General features: G+C 40.0%; 1 protein-coding gene across 1 annotated transcript in view; it reads left to right on the top strand.

Annotated features, from left to right (window-relative positions):
- ARHGAP28 (Rho GTPase activating protein 28) overlaps positions 1 to 24882 on the top strand; it is a 71895-nt gene that overhangs the window by 25604 nt on the left and 21409 nt on the right. The window contains exons 2-3 of the mRNA XM_010584836.1: positions 16220 to 16422; positions 20701 to 20918. Of these exons, the coding sequence (XP_010583138.1) occupies positions 16220 to 16422; positions 20701 to 20918 (421 nt within the window). The remainder of the gene's footprint in view (positions 1 to 16219; positions 16423 to 20700; positions 20919 to 24882) is intronic.

The following is a 24882-nucleotide window of genomic DNA, read 5'->3' as shown; positions in this document are numbered from 1 at the left end:
AGACTTTATCTATCTTGTGGCCAAAACCCAATTCTGGGCCACTGTTCATAAGAAACCTGGTGCATGCTTTTTCAGCATTCATCTAGGCCTCCCACTGATCATCCCACTGTAGGAAAAGCAAGAAAGGCTTCCCCATAAATATTTGATTTCTTAACAGCTGTACTCTGGCTTGCTTCTCCTTCCTTGCTGGCATTGTGCACTATGCTTCTGCTCTGGGTGGAGCAGCCATCTCCGTGCAGAGAGAGCTCCTCATTAATTTGCATCTGGTCATTTATGGGGTTTTGCGTTATGCTAATGGTAGTGTCTCATATCCCTTTAGCAGAAAACACATAAATTGGCTCTGTCTTTTTCTGAGCCACCCCACAGGGACTCTCCTGAATTACAGCGCAGCTTAGTGCTGATTACTTTTTTATTTCTCCTCTTAGGAAATGGATAAAAGGTTTAAGTTCTGACACAAACAGGAAAACACACTAAGAGGATTTATCCTGAAGGCATCTACTCTTTAAATAGTGATGGCGCAGTGTCAGTCCGCTTCCCACAAGGGCCAGAAGCTCCAGCACTCTTTGTTCCTGCAGCCCTTGCATGACTAGAGGCAGAATATCCTATCACAGGCTGTCAGATAGCTCCCAGAATATGCAACTTGGTGATCATAGGCTGAGGAGGGACTCACTGCCGCTAGGAGCATGAAGAAGTTGGGTTTCAGAAGGACTCTGCTCTGCTCCTTTAAGGATAACACCAAGACTTTATTCTTCTCCAAGGTAAGACTTGCAGAATTTACTAAATCAGTAACCTCTCAGCCTTCCAGATCCTGTTCCCTCCCTCTTGTTTTCTTAAACGAGGAGCGACAGGAGGGGGAGCAAGTTGTCAGAGTTATCGCTAGTGGAATTTTCCAGCTTTACCAGGCAGGAAAGGGGGGGACAAAATAAAATGATCCACTGTAGAAAAACAACTGGACACTGTGCAAGTGAAAGCAACTGCAGGATGGGCATATGCATGCTTTGCATTGTCTCAAGCTGTATGACAATACGCCTCAAGAATCTATTAACATGAACCCGTTTAAGGTTTTATTAACAAGGTGTGCTTCTTGAAAATTATACTCTGTTATAATACAGTTTTTTCTCACTATTTATTCTGTTTAAAAATATGTTCCACTGGAATAATGTTCCAGAGGCAGCAGAATCTTTACTTCAAATTGGATTAATTGCAGTTTTTCCCATTTTCACTTTCATTTGATTTGGGGTCAGAAGTTTGCTTTTTTCAACTGTTGCCTTCTGATGTCATGTAGATGTTTATGATAATTAGGTGTATTTCAGCTCAGTGTCATGACCAGACTCTAACTTGCACAAGTAGAGCTTTATACAAACCTAGCTGTAAGGAAAGAGGAAACTTATGACATATCATTCCACAGGATGAAAGCCAGATCTGATAGTTTAAATGATGCGTTCATACAGATTACATGGCTAAATGAGCTAAAGTTCTTCTACATTCACAAATACATTATCCTAATCCACATTTTTCAAATTGTGCTCAAATCTGGCTTGGTTCTCTACACTTGGTAGGCAGGGATTTGCAGGTAGCACAGGCTCTTTCTAATGGCTACTTTTAGTTTGAAGGTGCTTATGTCTGGTAAACAGGTAAAAATCTGGGGCAGCAGGGGGACTGGTTGTGAAGAGCAACTAAAACTATTTACCTAGTAATGAAGACCAGAGAAATTTAAGGGAGCTGGAAACTAGGACTTGTCCACATTGTTTTGAGGAAACTGGAAACTTGTTTATGTAGTCTAAAAAAAATGCAAACAATAGACTATCAATCCAGCACTCACGGACAGGCTCTCTCATCCCTCATGGAGGGATTCTGGGGGATTTCTTTCCCGCTGGCTGGCTGGCGTGACACTCACAGCTCTGCACCTCCAAAGCAAACATCAGGAGTGTTTGAGGAGTTTCTTTTAGCAGTTCTTGCTCCATGGCAGTTTGCACACACTGAAATGGCCAGCGCAACCTTTCCAGTTCCAAAGTCCCCCTGCAGCAAAATATCATGAGCCAGGGTCATGACCATCAGCAGAAATAATACTCCTTGCCTTGGGGAAAATTTTTCAAGGATTTCTTGCCCTCTTATTCCCTCTATAGGGTCAGCATGAGGCCTATACAGGGGATCAAAGGGATGTCTGAAATGGCATCAGATGCTGCAGAGCAGCACAATATGATGATCATGGTCCAATATGATGAGTACATAATAGATTTTAATTGACTTTGATCAGGATGAAAGAGCAAGTACTTTCTTTTTCCCATGTCAAACATGAAGTCTCACTGAAAGGAAATCCAGGCAGCTAATATCCCTGGAGATTTGACTTTTGCTACCTAGATTTTTGATTGATTTGTTTAGAAAAGAGAGTCAGATCAGCAGGATTATTGTGAAATTTCTACTGGACAGTTATACTCCTAACACAAATAGAGTTTCTTCAGCAAATACAGTGTCATTACAAGTCCCAGCAGTGTTCTGTCAGGGTGGGAGATAGGGCTTACTAGCATAAATGATTGTCCAAACTGCTTTTTGTGATTTTTTTTGACTCCTTTTTCATGTGAATGGAAGAATTCTGAGGGAATTCCCATCACCAGGTTTGCTCCTGTTTGTTCTTAGTGAAGATGATCCTGTCCATGCAATGAAAAGGCAGCTCACTCTTGGCTGTTAGAGTTTTTTCAGGCAGAGCTTTGCACTGCAATTGCAAAGTGATTCCTAATTTAGAAAGTCTCTGTAAGACACAGAAATGTAGCTGTTTCTAGATAGCTAGACATTTTCTGCTGTTGATCCTGTTTTAAGATGACCAAATTCTGATGAAAATTAACCTGGCAACTCTAAGCAACATTGTATGTTCTTCAACTCTTTTAATTACTTCTTATTAGAAAGTCTCTTCAAATGCATCACACTGGAAAACCTTAGGTGTGAGCTGTGCATAAGTGATCATAATAATATAGCAGCCTCTTAATTTGACAGATCTTTTTTCCCACCCAAATGATTCCAAATACTTTGAATAAAATTTGTTCCATTCTTATCTTGAATTATGCTTCCATTAAGCAACCGATTAATGTTGATCCCCTGGTTCGTGCCGTACAAAACATTCCATTTTATGTGTTATCTAGACTTTTTACAAAGGCTCTTAGGAGATTACTAAAATATTCCCTCCCTTTGTTCCCATCTTTGCTGTGTATTCATACATATATTTATGTGTGAATATGAATCTGTATATATGTATAGTAATCTTGCCCTTAGGATATTGCGTACGTCTGTCATAAAGGAAAAGGAGATTAACAGTACAATACAATACAAACAGGCTGACTTTATGGCAGTCTTACAGAAACTCCTGCCAAGCAAAAGAATAAATAACAGCTGTGTTAATCAAAGCCAAAATTAAAAGATAAGTCTTGAATTTAGGTGGTCAACATCCCAGAAAACTGGGCAAGCTTAATGCTCACAGAAAAAGAAGAACTCCAAGGATGAAGAGTGTAATGGTATATGATTAAGTTGAAGGCAAATTTTCAAAAGTGCTTCTGTGATTTAAAAGCCTAAGTAAAAATTGACTTTGCATGCAGGAGCATTTACTCTCCCTGGAAGTCCATAGGGTTTGTGCTCCTGAATCCCTCAGTCTTTTCTGAAAATGGGAATCAGGTGACTGCCCACCTTAGTCCCTTTTGGAAGCATAATCTGTAGTCACCTGGAAGTCCAGAAAAGATACTGGTCCAAGCAGTGGCTGAATACCAACCAGGGATACCAACTCAAACCAAAGAACTAGAAGTACAAGCATGATTATTCCCTTGTTTTACTGGAAAGCCATACATTGTCTCTGTTTTGGATTAAACTCATGAAGATGTGTTAGCCTGTTCAAGATCCTGTGGAAGCATTTTGAATCAATTGTAACTGACGTAAATATAGCCCTTGACTGGAAATCTTCCAGAGCAAGAAAGCTGCAATGGTTCAGCCAAGATGCATTATATCAAAAGCATGGATAAGTAATTCAGTGTCCTCATGGGAAGGATAGCATTACAGCTTCACAACATTCATAAAGTGCCTGCACAGTGAAAGATCTAACACAATCATTAAAAGATGGATGAATGCCCGGTGAATCTTCACCTCCTATCATGGATCATGGCTCTTATCTAGTCAGGAGCGGGAAGAGGAGCATGTACTCACAGCGACAGAGGGCACAACAGCAGCTTAGTCGTACTCACTTGACATGAGTATGTGAGTTTTCAAACATGATTTACTATGCATGTTGAATAGCAATAGTAATTACTTTTTAGAGGCTATCCAGCCAAGAGTATGTAGAGGGTTGACAAAGCTCAGTTAGAAAATTCAGCCAAGCTCTGTAGGACTTACAGAAGATTAGCAGTTGTATTACTCATGGTGTAAGATAGCTTTAAGTCACAAACTAGCTCTTGTATTTTTAACCCTCTTCCATGGTAAAACATCTGTGTGATTTTAGAGATACCACCTTACCTTCCCCTGTAATTCTTATTTGATGTCTCTGTGGTTCTGTTATGATGAATTAGCTCTTGCTGATATATTTAATTAAACACTACAGGGAGTAGTTGGGGTGTCTTAGTAGTTACCAAATTCTTGGTCCTTCTGTTATTATCCACTGGATGATGATTTGATATCTGGGTTCAGACTCTCAGCTGTGACTGAGGAGAACTCAATACAGCTTAAAGAGGCAATTCTCTGAAGTCTTCTATCCATTCTCCCAATGCAACCTGGTGCAAACCCAGAAGAGCTTAGAACAAGCCAGAACAAACCCGTAAATGTCAAAATAGCCAGGAATAATCCCTTCCTGTAATATGTGATGTCTACAAAAGGTGCTGTAGAACTTTCTAGCATGTTTCTCAGCCATCTAAGATTTCTGTTTCCCAGGAGAACAGGAATGGGTATTTTGTTCCTATGTTAAGATGCTTGAAGCTAAGATAATACTGTCCTTCTATGTCTTCTGAGTCTTGAAGACTTCCTTCCAACAAGAGCTCATTTTCCTCAGAGATTTCCAAGAGCTACATCTTACTTCTCCAGCATCAATATTAAGACATTTAAACTTCCAAACCTTATGCGCAAGAGCCCTTTGGCTGGCTTTAGCAGGGCTGCTTGTAGGATTCAGATTTACTCACATCACTGAGGAACTGCAGACAAAGGCACCATGTTTTGTAAGTATTAGTGGTCTCTGTAGATCTAAGAGCTTCAGGAGCTGCAGTATATTTGAAAAGCTAGCTTTGAAATACCCGGCATGCTGCAGCTTCCCTCAGAGTGCTCATGGATGAAATATTTGAGATAAACCTCAAAAATAATATAAGCAGGAGAAAAAAAGGTAATTGAAGGAAACTGGAAAGCTTCTGTGCATCATGTACTAGTATTCCCATTTAAGAGGTGATTTTTCTTATTCTGATATTTGCCTTTTTTATGGGCATTGTAAAGAAGTGTAACTAAGTCAAACATTTCCAGCTCTCGCTGGAGTCGAAGTGGTTTGGAAGCATCACTGATTCATTTGCCTCCTTACATAGAAAGGTCATGTTTTTCACAGGCACATGTGCAAACATTTGAACACAAATTAGAAAAATACCACTTGAAATTTAGGGTGTTGCCTTGACAATACCCATGAAGATGTTCCCTCTATCTCTTTAGCATAAGCCTAGAGATCACTTTAAGATCATAGGAAACCTTTTATACTCCATTAAATGGAATTGTATAGACAAAGTATAAGAAAATGCGTTGGTTTTTTTTTTCCTTTCCCTCTTCATTCCCCTGTTGAAGACCTGAGAATACAATAAACTAAATGTGATTTTGTGGTCCATTGTTTCTTCTGAAAATGGGAATGTCTGCTCTGTTGAGACCTGTGATCTTCTACTTGGTGTTCCCTGTCTGTTGTGTTTGTCTCCACCAAATTTTAGCTTCTACTCTTCATCTTCAGCTCTGCTCTGTCCTTTTTTATGGTTACATCTCCCATCGTCTCAACATGACCTTTCATAGTACCAGTAATGCTACTAGAGTCATCTGGCAACTCAAAAGGTTCTTGCCAACACAATTCTGTACCTACATTGTAAATGAAAATTCTCTAGACCAATCTCCAATATGAGCCTTCTACCAGCTTTTGCTTTAAATACAGCTTTATGCTTACACAGTTATGTTTGTATAGTTATTGGTGTCCTGAGTGGGAGAGGTTACCAAATAATATATTGCTATTTAATTTTAAAGTGAGTGAAACATCCAATAATTTTGACCAAAAAGAAGATGAGTGAATTAGCAAGAAATTAGTTGTTAATTTTTTCCCTCAAAAAATGTAGGTCAAAAGCCTGTTCTAATATAGCTTGCTTTTTAAAGCTTGAAGGTGAAATGTGCACCGCATTAGCAAAACTTCCATTGATTCAGCAGAACCAGGAGGATTTACATCTGTTAATATCGCCTAGCTGTTTGGGATTTTTTAGTAATTTATTTTTTTAGAATGTAAAGTGCCCTGGTTGCTTTGACTCTGAGCTTTTTATAAATATTTAGAACTGGATGGAGAGAGGGGCTGGTGTGTGACTTCTTCTAATATGGAAATATGACGGTCAAATGCTGTCGGAGAAACATGGGAACACACCCATCAGCTGCAATCCCCATCCCTTGCCCTGTGTGTTAGGGCTCCCTGTGCTGTACTGTTATCACCTCCTCCCTGCACAGAGAGCCCTTATCAGCTTCCCTGCTTGCTCCACCTCTGTACGAGGCTCTCACCCAGCCCAGCAGCCCTTGCTTTCTGGAAAATGGAAAAGGAAGGGAAAGAGGCAGGGTTCAGGGATGGCTGCAGACAGAGGGATGGAAAGGGAAATAGAGGCAGAGATGAGGCCTCACGTTGCCTCAAGTCATCCAGGATAAAGTTGCAGACTGTTCAGGAGATTGACAAGAGTTTCCATGTTGCTGTACTTTCCATCAATTTCTAGCTGATGCGTAACCATTTTTCTTCAGGTAAAAACAGGAACATAGTGCTTTGAGATATTCTCCAAGATTCATCTACATTGCTTTATTCATTGCACATTCTTTATCTACACTGCTTTATTAAGCAGTGTCATTAACAAAAGAACAGTCTATTCAGCAAATTTGGGACTCTTTCCAAAATAACTAACTCACACAGTCTTTACCAATGTGCTTGAGTGGCAAAAAATAGAATTCTGTGCACATCTTGATTTTTATTTGCTACAACATTTTCCAACAAATTTTTCATTCCTTCTGACTGATTCAGTATGCCACAAAGTACAATACACCATGGAAAATACAAGCTGAGTGTTCAGGACTGCCTGACAGCCAACCCAGAGATGCTGAGAAAAATCTAAATGGTGAGAAATACATTTGCTCATGAAATTTTTGTGATTTGTAATAACTTCAACATTAGCAGTACCACAAAGAAGGATGTTCTGAATTTAAACATAAGGGATAAATAAAGCCTATGGGGTTGTAACAGTTTATTACTATCTGAGAATCTGATCCAGGATTTTTACAGTGACAATGTGAAATTTGCTCCCAGCTCTGTCAAAAGATTTAAGAGTATCTTCACCACATAAGCAATTTTTTCAATAAAATAGCTTTAAAAGTTGTGTGTAGCTTAGCTTTATAGTTCAATGTGTTGCTTTACATTACTTCAGTCCAGTCCTGTGAATACTATTAAGCACAATGTTCAAAATGTCTTCTCATGAATTGCAAGGTAACCAATACCTTTCATGACTAAAATGTAAATGAATACATTAGAGAGTTTACATATTCATATTTTGTAGCTCAACCATTGCCTTCGATATACATTAAAACACATTTAAAGGAAAACCCAATAACTCCCAAAAATAAGTACTGCTTGTTTGCTTAGGTCCTGAAGCCTTTGAAAAAATGTAATGAGTGGCGTGGTGACATTTACTTAAAAGGGTGCATTAATTACAGGAAGGGAGAAAGTAACAGCTGGACTTCACCTAAAACTAAGCACAAAGAAAACTTCAAAGACATATTGCATGACTTCGAGCTCTGGTGGAAAAATAAAACCTGATTAAGTAGAAGTTTGAATAAAAGTTAATAGAAAATAAGAAGTGATTAAAATCTGTGCTATAAAATAATTGAATATGCCTTTATGTAAATCTGATGGTGATGTACATGACTTTCATTAATATCTGATTTGTTCCTCCTCCTAGATGGTTGGTTAGTTTACATGTTCACACTCTAGAAGTATCTGCCTCCCTTCATTGATTATGTCAGGAGCTTAAAGAGCTTACACTTGCAATATATCTCATTGCATTAGATGCCTTCCAGTCAATAGCATGGTCCACTTCTTTATGTTGTTACCTTAATTCAACCAAAATGACTGAATTTGTCTTTTGATGTGCTTCAGAGAAAGTCCTACAAATATTGTGAGTTTCTTAATGATAATAATCATGCTGGTTGAAAGGATATCTCCTCTAGAATGATCTAAAATAAATATATGTTCTTCCACATTTGCCATATAAATGCAGGAAATGTTAGAGGCTGTACTGAAAGCTGTGGAAAGTTGCACCTCTTATGTTTCAGTGTTTCATCATGCCTGATGAGTATTTTAATATTTATTTTTCTTTAGAAAATCTAGTTTGTGCTTCTAGAGCCAAAAATCTTTTAACACTGTCCAGTTTACATCCCCTGTGGGTTTTACGTGGTTTGCTCCTTTCCTTGTTGGATGATTCAAGCCTCATCAGAGCTCTCGAACCTGTGCATTTCCTGCAGTTTTAACTTTATCTTGTTGTGTTACAAATAATGAGCCTGGCTAAGTGTGAGTTGCTGGAAAAGGCTTATCAATTTTATTGTGGGAGAAGATTCTGGATTAGTCTGCACATTACTCTCTTTCTCCTAACCCCCTTGGTATTTGTAGTTGCACACACATCCATGCATAGTGGCCTGATGTACTCCAGTTGGCTTGAGACAATGCTGTCCCCAGGGAGTGCTTACAGGGCTGTTGCTTACCTTAGAAGTGACACTGCCAGAGCAGTAGGCAGCAAAAGAGAAATACAGCTTTTCCACCACCTTTTGTGAGAGCTTCCTCACTACTACAGATAGCTTTCTGAGGAAGGACTGAGTGAATAGCATTAAACTTTGTGCAGTACCAGATTTTAGACAGGATCTAATGCATTTGTGCTTCCTCCTCTCCTTTTCATTCATGTGACTCTGCTTCACCTTTGCTGCACAATGAAACGTGTCTGCCTCATGCTTACTGTGTGGCTTAACTGAGTAATTCATGCCAAGGACTGATAATGTCATAGTAGTAAATCCAGGGCTGCTATACATCTTAATTTCAAATTCAGTCCAGGTGGAATCTGAAGCGTTTTATTTGGATTTTGGGGTGCTCAGCTACCTAGTGATGTCTCTGGGTGAGTGGCAGACAGCTGGAATTTTTGGAGGCATCTACTCAACATGAGTGGATAAATTGTATGGTGCGTGCACAGTGAGCCCAACGCTCCTGAAGGCCATCATCAGCTCTGAGGCATATGTACAGTGAACTGTCACATCCAGTGGGTTCAATGCTCAGACACAAATCATTTGTATTGTACATGCACAATAGATGAAACATTTCCTGAAAGCATGGGATTTCCTAAGCCCACAGTATATGGCCCACGTGCCTATGTTTCTTCCTGGAAAACTTTGGTCTGCCCTAGATATGTGGATTTTTTTCATATAAAAGCAATTGGACTTAAGCAAGCACCAACACAACAAAAGAATCTGTCACCTCTAACAATAAAAATGTGTTGGAAATGTTTAAGACGGTTAAACTGGCTGCTCACAACTAGCTTTTGCCTGCTGTGGGCCATGTCCAGATGCTTTTTATCTTAGCCATACCCATTGAAAATTACATCTAACATACTCTGTCATGATCTGCTCAAGTCCTTAAGTCTTCGGCATTCAAAACTAGCTTATCCTGCTTCCTCTTAATGTATATGAAAAGAATTCTTTTCCAATTCACTTAAAAAAAAACGGTTAACAGAACATACTCTTGTTAGTGTTAATCATTTGGGAATCCCTGCTGCCCTTTAGGAACAGCCTTGTTAGGAGAATGAAGACAAAATAGACTCCCTTTCAGATTTTGACAGACGCATTGAAGGCATGTAGTGCACTGTCTCTGTCGCATCGGGCCAGCACTGAAGTGATGTGATTGCCAGTGTGGAGAAGAGGTCTGGGTCATGTCCCCAGAGGTCACTGTTGCCAGCAGGCAATACCTAGAGCGTATATGCCCTGCACTCCCCTAGCTCAAAGGGTTTGATTGTGACAGCCCTCACACTGAAACACACAAACAGAGAGAGATTCTTCTGCAATCTCCATGCTCAGCCACAGAGCAGTCACAAAGTGGCCCTTGTTACAATAGGGGGGCTTCTGTACCACTTATGAAAAAGTTGCATGAGAGAGATGAAGAACCCAAGGTGAAATGCATTTTTAAATGCTGGCAGGTAACACTGGCATACAAACTCTACAGCTGAATCTCCTGACTCCTGTTAGTACCTTGATGAATTGCAGACTAGTTATAAATAAATAAATAAATGAAACTCTTTTAATTCCTTTAAATATTATAAGGGGGTTTTTTAAAGTCTTTAAATCTTAAGGCTCATTAAACAAGTCCTTTTAGTCCAAAAAATTTTTGTGGAGACAGAAAAGCATCTTTAGAAGTGAAATTAGTAGTTGACAGAAGCGTGTTTTGTAGAATAGAGAGACATGCAAAGTACTGAATTCCTGTGTTTTCAAGTCTAGCCGATACAGTAAGGTGATAACAGCTTATTTTCAAACCCAGCTTTCTAACAAAGAGCAATGAGATTCATATGATTTTGGAGTTCTGCTAAGCAACAAGCTGAGAAAATTATTAATGAAATAAAATCCTATTCTGCTTCTCACTCAAATACTCTGTTACAAGGGAGTCTGGGTGACACCTCTGTGAAATCAATGAGCATGATGGGTTAAATATTTGCTATGCTAGATGTTAGAGAAAGAACAGGGAAACTTTAGGATTCACTGCCTATGACTTACCTAACATCTACAAGATAATCAGGAACAGCAGTGTGCAGGTGGAGTTGGGGGGATATTGTCTGAGATATACCCCTCTCTGTGAGCAGAAGCCACCGAGCATGGAGAGAAGGAAACAAGCAGCCAGCAAACAGTGCTGGAACAGGGTGGCCAGGAAGGAACCAGAAGATGAGAGATTTGGGGCAAGAGTGAGCTGTCCACAAAAATAACTATTTCTAATTGCTGGACACTTCCTTTGCCTGGAATTTGTACACATTTTACAAAAAAAAAAAAAAAAAAAAAAAAAAACTGGCACATGACTGATTCCTAACAGTTTAGAACAGAGAAAAATATAGTTCTTAATAAAGAGGAATTTTTTTTTTTTTCTTTATCAATGCAAGCTACCACACTCTTTTTTACATTTGGGAAAAGCTGAGCAGAGAGAGGGTAATTATTTTTTGTCAGAAGTTGGTGAATTGTTATGATAAACTGAAGGATAGAAAGATCTGGGTACAGGAAACAACACTGTACTCTGCCACTGTTCTTTTTCAGGCACTACTGATTTCACTGGATTAGGTGGCTGTACTGATAGAATGATTGCAATATGAAAAGGTGGATCTCAGTCCTAAAATGACCAAAAGAATTGCTTCCTTCATCTTCCCCATACTTATAAATGTGACTAATTGTGGTGAAGCAGGTTCAGGACCTGCTGGATGAAATGAAGCATAATGAGCCACAAGAGTAAGATGACCTGCCTCTCTGTATAAACAAGGATTAAATGCTGGTTTTAACTACAAGATGGCTTTATTGCTCCTGTTTGTTTTATGGATTCTTTACCACCCATTACTTAATTAAACTGAAAACACAAGCCTGGCTTCATCATTAGTCAGCCTGTGAGCAGTCTTTAGGTGTCACCAAACCAGCTCTTCATATGGTTTGACAAACCTTCACTTGGGGGATAGGATAAGAATTGGTTATTGGATTTGGCTTGGCTATCCTGAAATTGATGTGTGCTGTCAGACTCTGAACAGCACACTTCTGCACGATATACGGAACATAAAATATAGGTTTAGTAGGCCTGGTTTGCTATTGCATCTCATCAACATTATAAACGTACAGCAGGGCAAAGCCAAACACAGTTGAATCAGCCTCTTTGCACCCCATGGAAATACCTTACTTCTTTGCAAAATCTTTCCACAGAAAGCTTTCTACATGATACCACCATATTTCTCCTTACTGGCACTCTTTAACCCTTTCTTCTGTGACCAATATCCAGTAACAGAGGTATTCTTTGATAACATTGGCCATTGTAGTATATTTTTCCCTTCTTTCTTTTTCTTCTGTTTTTCAAGGGTTTGGATTTGTGTCTGTGTGGGGGTTTTTTGTTGTTGTTGTTGTTGTTTTTAAATCCACCCTGAAAACAATTTCAGCTCATTCAGTGGAGTCACTGTAATTTTTGCTCAGTGCTTTAAGGTTCGTCCTTCTCTCCCAGCATTTTCCATCTAGGAAGCTAGGATCTGAGATCCCTCCTGTGTTTCATTTAGTCAGCCTTTCTGATTAGCTCACCACTGCCTGTGTGTGAGGGAGCAAATGAAAATGAGCATGAGTTTCATGATTACTACTTACCTAACAAGACTGGTTTTCAAATCTTCCTTAAGAACAACAGATTAGGCTCAGTGAAAACATTTTTTTCTTGTAAACTTCTCTACAGACACTGAGAAAAAGAGCAAACAAGCCAGAAAGCCTTGGGGGAAAATGTATCAGGAACATAGATTTTCTGTTAGGAGAGTTTTTAGGTGACAGGCAACCTGGGCTTGTTGAGATATTTCTGAGACAGGCAGGCAGCTTGCTGAGTCAGTGCTCATTCAGTGTCCTTCAAGAATGAATTAAAAGCCATGAAGAATATGCTTTGCTTCCTCAGTAGGATTTTGGTGGGGGTTTTTTTTTTCCCAAAACTGTTTTGAGCAGCTTTGGCTAGAGGAAATGGAGACAACTGCCATTATCACATAAAAGCAAGACCACTTCCTCCAGGACAAAAGCCACAGGTATATGGGTCAAAACGGCAGCTGGAAGTCTTTTCAAACATGTGAGCTTTTAATAGGCAGACTCAGAATAATTGCAGAAGGTTTGTACCAGACCACCTGGAAGCAAGCTTCAGCTGTTTACCAGTAAGGATAAAGCACCTCTGCCTAACCTTTCTTGTTACAGGAATTTTACACAGCTTGATTTAATCCAGGCTGAGATAACAAGCCTCATATATGAGGTTCTCAGGAGACTTCATTCAGCTGATTTTCCAAATGAGGTCTGTACTTTTAATATTGTTGTAAATGTACATTAATTACTTAGGAACCTTATATGTATTTGTTAAAGCTGGTTGTCACAGCAGTTGTTGCCGTGCTACGTGGTCTGTTTTGCATTTAGCTTTTTGGTATGGTAATATTACAAAATCGCATACTCACTGTGGGACAAAAGAAACAACCCGGCAAGCCTCTTTCTTCCTAATATGGTGAAATAAAAAGCCTTGGTTTGAGCTAGCTGAAGTGCTGATGGAGTCAAAGCTCAAGGATCATTCTGGTGTGGTGCACGAAGAGCACAAGGATCATGGTCAAGATTCACACTGGGAGGGCAGGAAATGTTTAAATTCCCTGACCATGACTAAATGGTGGGAGCTGGTGATGCTATCAGGGAAAAAGTCCTCTTCTCATCCCAGCATGTGTTTGATTCCAGACCAGCAAGAGCATTCCTTCCTATGATTGCTAGTGTGGGAGCTCTGGCTGTGCTATATAGCAGATTTAGGGACTTATTTTTCACAGAAGTGTGTACTAAGCAGGGATATGAATTGCTCACTGGGCAGCAGTGTGGTGGTCTCAGGCAGACCACCGAGCTAAAGAGGAGGCTGGTGATGGACAGGCTGTGGCAGGAGGACGGGCACCCACTGCACACCTGACACCAAGCTTTGGCGTCTCTCTCCGCTTGTACAGTGCCCAGTGAAAAGGGGCCCCAAATGCCTTTAGAGCACCAGGAAGTTTTGCTTTTTTCCTCATTTGTGTTAACTATCGCATTTTAGACAAAAAAGCACAGCTTTTCACAGCAGTAAGCAATTGGCCGGCGGGAGCTGTTTCCCCCATCCCCACCAGCTCCCAGCTGAAGAAATGAGGTTTTTCTGGCTGCTTCTGCTGGTTAAAACCTCTGCTCAGAGACACTTGGTACAGTATTAACTCATGATATTGAAGTCCTGTGAGACTTGGGGTTTTTTTTCCTTGCTGATGCTGATGCAAGGAAGAGAGGTAAGTGAATCCATAAAACAACAGAAGCTGACACATCCAGATACATAATTCCAGTAATTATGATTTATCAGGTACCCCAATCATCTGAGGCTTTGCAAACAAAAGCCAACTGAAAGGCTCACGTCTCCCTAGAGGGAGAGCTACGTGGAAACCACTCAAATAGCTTTAACCACAATTGTGTCACAAATTCTGATCAGATTTGGTGACTGTGGCTTGTTCTAATTAAAACAATAACAGCTTCAGAGCTATGTTTAAACACAAACAATTATTTGCTGTTTATGAGGAAAAAAAGGATAGAAACACTTGAAGATAGCACTTCTTTTCCTGGAGGACATGTGTCTCCACAGCACCGTAGTACATTTTCTTCTGCTGAAATATTGTCACCCATCAGAAAGCTTTGCTTCCCAGCAGCTGGCCAAGAGCACATGGGCAAGTTTGGCAGCTGAATCATCCGTATTACACCTCCCTGTGTTCAAAAAGAGGAAAAGGCCCGAGCTTTGCCTTTTTAAAGCACTGATAATGTCCACAGCCGGATTTGTTGTACTCCATTGTTTCCACCACAGCTCCACAACCTGGGACTCAGACCTAACCCAGAAGGAATTGCCTGGGACCACCCAGATGAAGCAAGGAGGCTCCAGGAGCCTCAAGGAAGGAGCCAGCCCTTTGCTGGTGAGGGAGGAGGCAGCAGAGGCAGCAGCACAAAGGGGGAGAAGCATGTCCAGTTGGCTTTATTAAACAATATATTTTTTATACATCCATTACGAAAACTTTGACAAGGAGGGAAATACTGAAAAGGAAGTATCTTTTTTTTTAGTGGAATAAAAGTGATGCCTGGGGTTTTAAACAAAGGCCTGTTGGCAGGATGATGCCATAAAGAAAAGGAAGAGAAGGGGAAACTGCATTTAAATTAATTCAGACAACTGAAGGCCAGAAGACCTTATGATAGAATTTTCCATTCATTCCTGTAGTCTGGCTCTCTGACATAATTGTGTTACCTCCTGACTCCTTTGTACAAATATTGTTGTGGTTATTATTACTGTTTACTGTAACTACTGTAATTACACTTACAAAAGCTGCTTACAGTATTGCAGCCATAATAATGCAAAAGAGCAAAGTCAGACAAGACTTTCATGGTGGGTGTTTTATAAGATTTTGAATGGACTTGTATAACTGTCTTCAGCTGCAAGAATTTACAGTGGGAAAAGACAAGAACAAAGGACTAAGGAACAAACTCCTTGGTTTTGATTCAATCACTGTGTTGAATCGTCACTTGAAATTTGATTTTTAGTGAATCGTAATTGTTTTTGAGCCTGTGATCAAAACCTTCTGGTTGGCCTAAAATATACTATTTCATTTGAAAGACAAATTTTGTTAAGATTTCTTTTATTTTAATTTAATTTAAGAAAAAATGAATTATTTTTAAAAGGGTTTTCAAATAAAAAGGTAATTATACTTCTGAATTAAAATATTTCAAGTTTTTCATTATTTTCTGGAGCCAAGATGAGCTTGTAAAATATTTCAATGTTCCCAAGTCTGAATATTTTTCCCCAAAGAAGTTTGCACTGAAGCATTTCAGCCAGTAAGCAAAACAGGAAGGGATAGAAAGAGAAACTGAGGCACAAAGAAGTTAAAGTACTTTTCCAGTGTCTCATTAGATGGATATCAGTGTTAGAAATAGAAATTGCATCTCCTGAGGTCCCCTCTAGGGTGTAAAACACTAAAGACATTAAAGAGAGAAAATAGTAGATGCAAAATAAATTTCCAGCCATAACTGTTATGAAGACCACCAGAACTGTACATTTTGCCTCCAACATCTTGTTCCCTGCTCCCTGGTACAGTCACAGGTGAAGCCCTAGTTGTGTGCTCTGTCTGCATGGTACAAGTTAGCATGATAGAAAGAAATTTTTATTTTCATCACCATCTCTTTTCAGAAAGTCTCTCCCTCGTTGTCGAAGAATTAACAGGATGCTTTCCAATGAGTCGGCACCTCCTCCTGCATTCAGTCGCTCCAACTCGCAGGCCTCCATGGACAGCACCTCCATGGAAGACTTCTGGTGCGAAGTGGAGAGCATCAAGGAGAGCAGTGAAGATGGATCTGAAGAAGCAACGCTCTTGGAGTTCAAACCTGCTGACGGTAAGCACACAAACACCACTTCTTCCTCACACTTTGGCTTTGCCTCAGCTCTTTAGTCATGCCCTGATCTCCCTCCTTGTGTCACTCAGTATGAGCAAAAGTACTAGGCTAGGTCTATGATCATTGTAGCTCCAATTCTGAACATCACAGTCAATGTACGAGACATCACTGGAAAGAAACAATCATTCAGTCTGATTTATGCACTGGGGCTGGTAATTTACTTCTGAAGTAATTTTTTTTGCATTGATTTTATTTGTGCTTCAGGAGGACAGATATGGTGTAATTCAGAAAAGAGAAGGACTAAATGAAAACTTCATCTCCAGCATTAAACAAACTAAACCAAAACGTATAAAAGAACCAAAAAGTTCATTTAGTATACTGGAATTTTCAATTTTCTGGCTTTTGACAGGATATAACACAGACATTATGAAAGTCTTGAATCAGTTTTTATGTAGATATCATTTGGTGCTGTCAGAAATTTGATAACTGCCTGTTTCTCTGAGATTGCCTGATTTAGATATAATTCAAGGAGACACTAGAGATAAGTCTGACTATATAGATGCCTACATCATTCAGACCTGCCAGTTGACAAAATTCATTCATCACTTCTACAAATTATGCTGCAGGTATTAATACCTCATTCTTTTATGTTTTCCCCTCTCCTTTTTCGTAATGTATTTGGAAAAACATGTAGTAGCCTGCACTAGCTTGTTGCAATGCAGCTTTGTGTTAGATGATTTGATAACATCCAGGACAGCAGTTCTCATTTTTTTCCAGTTATGACCCCACTTAGAAATGCATTAAATTGTGCAACACAAAATACCAGGTGTTACTATAGGATCACACCAAATTTCTTTTGAGGTCATGACCCACTGATAACTGCTGCAACCCTTTTGTGGATCATGGCCACTAGTCTGGTAACTACTGATCTAGGGATAGATTTTGAAACAATGGTGTGTTCTTTCCATACAATTATTAACATGAGTGAGTATGTATTTTTCTTACCTTGCCATGCAATGGGATATCATTAATTTTGCTACCAGGAAAAAGGGGGAAAAGGGTGAAAAAGTACTACGTTATTAAGCAACCAAATATGTAATCAGTCATGATAAGTATCCCACACAGAAGTATCTAGCTCCAATCATGTACCGTTTCCATGGGGATCATCTTCCACTCACTAGTTCCCAGTAGGGCTCTCGTGGAAGCAAAAGGAGAAGACCTCTGTTCACGAGAAGTCTCGGTCTTCTATGAGGGTTATGGTCTGGCAGCTTAAACACCAACTGCACTTCTTTGTACTGGCCTGTGGTCTCAAATAAAAATAGATCAGGATGTAGCAGTTTATGCTTATTGTAATGGGAAGGCAGAAAAGCAATCATCTGCCTCAATCAGTTTGACCTTATAGGGAAAATTCCTGTCTGATCATGCTGTCTAGCTTGGAGACCCCAGAGATTTTGAACTTCTCGGTGTCTCCATGCAATTGTCAGCATGAACTGGGTGTCCCTGACTTGTCTGCACGGTCAGAAAAATATTGCATATCTGTGAGTTACCAAGCTGAGTAAGTTAGTAGGACAAGGGAATACAGGAGCCCATTTTCCATGTTCTCAGAAACTTTTCCATCAGTTTCACCACTGCTGAGCTAAATCATCACAACAGCGCAAACTCTGCTGCAGTCCCATGTTACCCTTTGTCTGATTACACCTCATTACATTCCATTGATTTCTTCCCCTCAGTCCTGAATTAAAAATGAGACTGCAAGGTAAAATGCAATACATCACCACACTTCATTTACCTTCATACTGTTGTTTTAAACACATATATATTGCATACACCCACACAAAACCAGGCAGTGCTTGTCCTAGTTATTAACTTCAGGAATATATTCAGTCTGGGATTATAAATCTTGGAAATAATAGTGAGTTCTATTAAGCTCTTAATAGGATAATACTCCTTGCCAAGGATCAAAACATTGAAAATCAATGTGGAAGTCCTCACAGCAAAATAAAAAACAAATATTCATCAGCCTTTTGAGATGTCTTTGGGAGCAAGAGATGCAGAATCCTTAAGAAGGAAGCCAAAGGGTTATAGCAGCCAGGCACTACTGATACTGTCGAAGCCACGATGCTATTTTTTACCAGACCACATGTGCAAGGGGAAGACATCAGCACATTTACTCTGTTGACGTTAGTAACTATGGTCAAGAAAGAACAGAAGATCATATCAAGTGATACAAGGGATGAAAATGTAGGGGAAGAGGAAGTCATGGGCTATTTAAGATGGCAGTGATGTGCAGAACTACTTTAAAGCTTGGTGTTACAAGGTGTGGATGCTGTGAGTTATTTGAGGTTATATCTGAAATTCAAAGAAAGGCACACCTCTCTCCTAGCAATCTCTATGAAAAAAAGAGAATTACCAGCCAGAGGGAACCCTCTCGATTATCTGTCTTCTGGTAGAGCAGAATCAAACACAGTATCAAGACCCTGCTGTATAAATAGCTACCACTATAAAAATAATGTTTTGTAGAACAACATGGGTTTTTTTAGCCCTTTTTTAAACCTATGTGTCATAAAATTTTGAGGGTTTTTTAATGCAGAAATTCCTTCTCTTTAATAGTTTTACTCCTCTGGTTGTGGTCATTATTTTTTAGTCTATTGTTTGTGAGTGGTTGGAACAGGAAAAGAGCAAAAGCCAGAGAAAACAAGTCACAGGGGTGGCTGGTAAGCAGGCAGAATTTCATGTCTGCTTTACTATTTTTCATAGCATCATGAAAGCCAAGTTTGATTAAAAACTAAATTCTTGGAAAGAATATGTCAGGAGAAAAGCCAAAATTAATATAATTAAGAAACTGAAATGTGAATGGATGTGGCTAGAACAGCAGCACACAGAAATGAAAAGAGACCTTGTTAGAAAGAAGAGCGAGGACAGCAGAAGAACCATTGGTTCAAAGCTTACAAAGAAGGGAAAGGAACAGCCTGTCGTCCTATCATGGATACAGACAGGATCGGAGTGGGGACCAGCTGTTTCATGGGATGCAGGGCTGGTCACACCCCTGTCTAACACAGAGCAGAGGTTTTAGAAGCAAGTATTTTTGTAGAACTTTGTAAAGAGACAAGGCGGTTAACAATGAAGTCAGTGATGGCGCATGTGTAAGATGCTTTCACTTGTCCCTCTGGTCCAGTCCTGTAATTTTCTTTTTTGTGTATCTAACTGCCAAAGTGCAGCAAACCAGTATCTGTTAATCTGCCTGCATTCTGATGTCAAGAAGAGGCAATAAATGGAGAGTGGAAATACCAACCTGTCATTAAGACCAGTGCTGGGAGAACAATAAGTGCATTGACTAGTTGTTTTATAGAACATGCTGCAAATTAATCCATTTCCTGTTTGACATGTTTATTTTAAACACCTCTTCTTCAGTCAAAGCTGGAGTGCGATACTCTCTTGTCTCAAGCAGCATATTGCTGAGCTAGGATTGTTCACAGAACTAAAATGAAGGCCCTCAAAATCTCCTATGTGAAGAGAGATTTTAAAAGACTATGACCGTTTACTTTAAAAAGCAGGCAGAAAAATGATGACAGCAAAATTTAAAATTACTAAATTATTTAGAGAAGGTAGTTTGGGAGCTTCTCCCTGTCCTGCAGTGACAGGGGATATTCGTTTAATGTAACAGGTAGCAAGCTGAAACCTTCTATTGACTTTGCATGGCAAGGTGTTTTTTGGGGGGGGGGGGGGCTGCAGGTGTGGCTCTGTGAGAAGATGCCAGAACCTTCCCCCATGTCTGACAGAACCAGGAAAGAAAATGCTTTTTCACACAGTGCATAATCTCACTATGGAACCAGCTGCAGTGTTGAACCAGTTGAGAAACAGATATTGAACAGGATTCAAGAAGATGTTAGTCACTGATCAAGATATCAAGAAACGGTGGTGTGTAGAGTACTAGCCAGCCTTTAATTATTAGAAATCAAGATGATACCTAGCATGCAAGGATAGCTATTTCTGCATCTTCCACCCTTACCTGACTTCTTTGATACCTACTCCTACCTGACCCTTGCTCTTTAGTGAGCAGCTCTGGCTCTTAATTTTTTGTTCAAAACAGGCTATTGGACTAGGTGCACATCATGCTTCTCTCAGTATGGCATCTTCACTAGGTGTCTGATTATCTAGATTGGAAGTGAAGTCTTCTCCAGGTAAAGGCTAAGGCAGCGGTCCACCATGCCACCTCCCGTCCTTCAGCTCCCTCTCCCTCCCTTGCCAGGCCTGGTAACACGTTCTCTTCCTCTGCAGAAGGTGAGCTGGAGGCAGAATGGCTGCAAGATGTAGGCTTATCTACGTTGATCTCCGGAGCTGAAGAGGAGGATGGCCAAGCCCTGCTGTCCACTCTGACACGAACTCAAGCTGCCGCCGTACAGAAGAGGTACAACACCTACACTCAGACTCTGAGGAAGAAGAACAAGCACACAGTCCGGGATGTGCGAGACATCTTTGGCACCAATGACTCTGCTGTAAGTAGCTAATACATCCTAGAGAATGCTTTTGAGCTTAATTTTTATGCATTTTGCAAGTAACTCATTGAAGCTTCTACCAGACAGGAACCCCTTTTTGCTGACAATGTACAGCCAGCCAGTAGCAGTTCCTGACACTAAGCTCAGACTTCTTATGCTGTATTTACTACATTTTGAGAGAAAAGAAATGAAATAAAATAGATGGTGCACAGTGTTGCAACTAACCTATAACATAATGTCATATCTGTTGCCAGCCTTGCTCCTGCAATCTCCTATCAAGACTAACATTCACTCCTTTATTTTTTGGGAAATTGGTGAGTTACTCTTGGCAGCTATTCAGATTTTTGTTGGCTTCTGGGGACACTTGTTATTTACTCAGCAGTCTCAGCAGTGAAGTAAAACTTCTCTAATGAAGCAACTGGGGTTCAAATATGCATAAGCAGTTAAACACCTGCCAGCATGATTGCAACTGGTACACTGGCAGTTACATTTCACTTACACAGCGAATGAAAATCTATTAATTGTTCATTTGCTTCATGGCTTCAGAAATGAGCATTACCTCTGGTGGTTTCATCCACTGTTCCCTGAGGATAGCTCTGAATGCACCAATTCCTATCCCTACACATTTTGATTGCGGTGAATGCAGTCAACTGTGTGAGTTTAGTCTAACGCTCAAAGCAACATGCATGACTTTACATATGTCACTCATGATATCTTAAATGGGAGTTGCCAATAAGCTCAAAAGCTTACCTTTGAAATTAATATTAAAGTCCTTGCCATTACAGAACTCCAAGAAACTATTTTTCATTACGAAATTGCTTTGTCCTTTTCTATTTGTCCTACCTTTTCCTTAAGGCTTGGCATCCTGGATGAATTTAAAACAAAAAATTGGGAAACAAAATTGTAGCTGCATAGTTGTATTAAAATTACAAAGATGTAATGGTTGGGGAGTTAACTTGTCTCCAGTTTAAGTATCTGGGCTCTTTTGAACCTCCTGCACATATCGCACAAATATATCCAGAAGCATCCAGTAGTTTCCTGTGGGCAGACTTTCTTGCATGAGAAATCATCGGACATACTTACACAAACATTAAAAATCTTATGGCTCGTCTTATTAGATTAGCACACTTCCCCTGATTCAAGTGTCTGTAAACCTTTATGTGTTTAAAATCTTAAAAAATTATAATAAAGCTTAAGTTTCCTAATAAATTTAAATCAGCCAAATAAATGTTGTACCCATTCTCTCAGATGGGCACATTATTGATCTGGTTTTGACCTGCTTATTTTTCACCTCTGTTTCTCACTTGCTAAAGGAATCAGGAACTTCAGAGCCATTGCCCTTCAAATCACTGTTTTACCTCCACTAAAATTCAGCTCACTTACTAGTTCTGCATGGTGAAATTCTGAAAGATAAGACCAAATAGGTAATTAGGACCTCTAATTCTTCTTCCCACAAAAATATGCAGTTCTGCAGGGTGCTTACCTAAATGTTAATCTCGGATGCACAAATACAGCTGCAGAGCACACCATCACATCCCTCCAATGGACTGTGAAAGAGAATGTATTTCTAAAAGCCTGCAAGATTCCCAACACCCTTTTGGCATTCCCATTGACCATTGCTCCTATCTCTGCTGCTTATTATGGGATTTAGAAACTTTATCCTAATTACCAGCTTCTCAGGGCTAAACATACTGCAGGGGGACTTGTGCCCTGACCTGAGGGTTTCCCTAGCAGTCATTTGTAAGGGGGTATCAGCTGAAGCAGTCCATCACACTCAGCTGCCTTTTGGGGCATGGCACTACAGCTGTCGATGAATCTTTCTGATGAATCAGTTTGGCAAAGTGATCTGCATTAAAAACAACCCAGCCAAAAAAGAAGATCAACAGGGGACAGGGAAGGGCAAATCTTTTCAGCACAGCTGCTGAAGAGAGGCTGGTAAAAAGACTGCTTGAAATGATATGCAGGAGTTTTGCTTTCCCACCCTGCTATTTAGCTGGGAAGGGAAGAAGTAAACATGTTGCAAACAGCAAAACAGCTCTAATTGTTTCACATAAGTCTATAATCCTCCCCATTAGCAGGATGGATTTACCCTTCTTCCCAACAACCTAAGCATTGCAGGAGCCTAGAGGGATGGGTCACAGGATGGATTACTCTCTTCTGTGGCTAATGATGACAGAAAAGGTGATTAGCTCACTAGGGTCACCTGAGATGAGATTTAGGGGACACTGAAGAGGCATAAATAGTTGTGATCTGAGGTGGGGGAAGAGAGATTTGCCCTAGTTTCTTCTCTCTGTTCTGAAAAAAACTGCTTGATAGATGTTTTGCTATTACTGCCTGCTGGCTAGCCTCTCTGTGGGTCAACATAGAGCAAACGGTGCTTTTTCCCTTATTCTGCCTTGAGGTCCATCCCCTCACTGCAGGAGTGTTCCCTCAACAGCTCAAGTAGACTGAAATAAAAGGAAATTAAGCCATATTTCCTTTTTTTTATTTGGTGGTGTTTGTTGGGGTTTTTTCCCTGTTGCCCACCTTGGAAAGGTGCTATGATCCCTGGGGGCAAAATGCAGCATGTGCAGTACCTCGCCCCTCTGAGAGTGATGCCTTGGCAGAGCAGCCTGCCCCAGCTGAGGTATCTCTGCTCTGCTTCAGACAGGCTCAACTGATAGCCACACTACCAAGATTTAAATTGGATGGTTTATTAATCACAGTGGCCTGATTTTCCTTACTGCTGGTACCCTGCTGCTTCCATCAGAAGCTATTGGCTCTGCTAGTGCTCAAAGCCTAGAAAAATCAACAGCAGAATACAAATGAGGGGGGGAACATTGATTTTGTTATTGGAGGGAGGAAATGAAGTATCATGCTCATTAACAGCCCAACCCTGTACGTTGTGATCAGCTAAAAGTCTGCAAGAGTTTTAGGAGCATTTTACTTGAGCAATGCATGAGAAAATCATGTCCTAATTAAAGAAGAATCACTAACTAACCTACAGCTATTTGCATGAAAAGGCATTTGTGATGACAGTGCTTAGAAATATTAATATATCCAAAGCATGGGCAACTTGTGTCCTGGGAAGAGATATAAGGCTATCCTCCTTTGCCTTTATTTCCCTTGGCTGCAGGGCTGAAAATAGATTTTGTTCGCTTTGGTGCTCCAGTAATTTGTTTTTACATCTTCTACAATGTGGGTAGCTGCTAAAGAACTATCATCTACCTCATCTCCATCTTTTCCTTGCTTTTCTGGTTTCCTCTTCCTATTGGAAACTCCTGTGTACATTGTGCCAGTAAACACTGGGCTCATTTTTAGTATCGAATAATGAGAACCATCTAATGAATCACTTTCAGTCAGAAATCAGGATATAAGAAGTCTTGCCTTCGCTGGAGCACCAGCCATTTACTAAAGAAATAATCTGGATCTTTAAAATTCATGCATTAAAAAGGTTTTATTCCCAGTCTTCCCTTTCTTTTTTTCATATTATCCTAAGATTTAAAAAAAAAAGGGGGGGGGGGATGTTCATCCTGTTTAGAAGAGACTTTCACAAAAGAGACATAGATTTGGCTTCTTTATACACTCTCACTGTGGAGGCTGGGAAATGAGACCAAGAATATGACATTTTTAGTTAGCCCTGATATTGTACACCTCACGTTATTCAATTGCCACAAGCTACAGCAGCCTGCAGGCTGTTGCAAGCACTGCTGGGTGCGAAGCAGAGTTGTGGTGTCAGCTTCCCTCTGCTAGCTCCACTGTGCTTAGCCAAACCTGGTTACTGCAGCTGCTTCACTATTGATTTCACCTATGTAATAAGGCTGGAAGGATTTTTTTTTTTTCTTAATAAACTTGATTCACTGTAAGTCTATTCTGAATACTGTTCTCAGGGTCAGACATTTTGAGCAGTGAAAGTAGATGAGCCATTTGATAATGTTTACCATTAATTTCTCCATCTGGATCTTAAGCAGCAGAGTAACTACTT

This window comes from Haliaeetus leucocephalus, unplaced genomic scaffold (genome assembly GCF_000737465.1).
Source record: "Haliaeetus leucocephalus isolate CR32 unplaced genomic scaffold, Haliaeetus_leucocephalus-4.0 Scaffold1007, whole genome shotgun sequence".
NCBI lineage: Eukaryota > Metazoa > Chordata > Aves > Accipitriformes > Accipitridae > Haliaeetus > Haliaeetus leucocephalus.
Note: the sequence above shows the minus strand (reverse complement) of the source record. Positions and strands in the feature narration are given on the sequence as shown.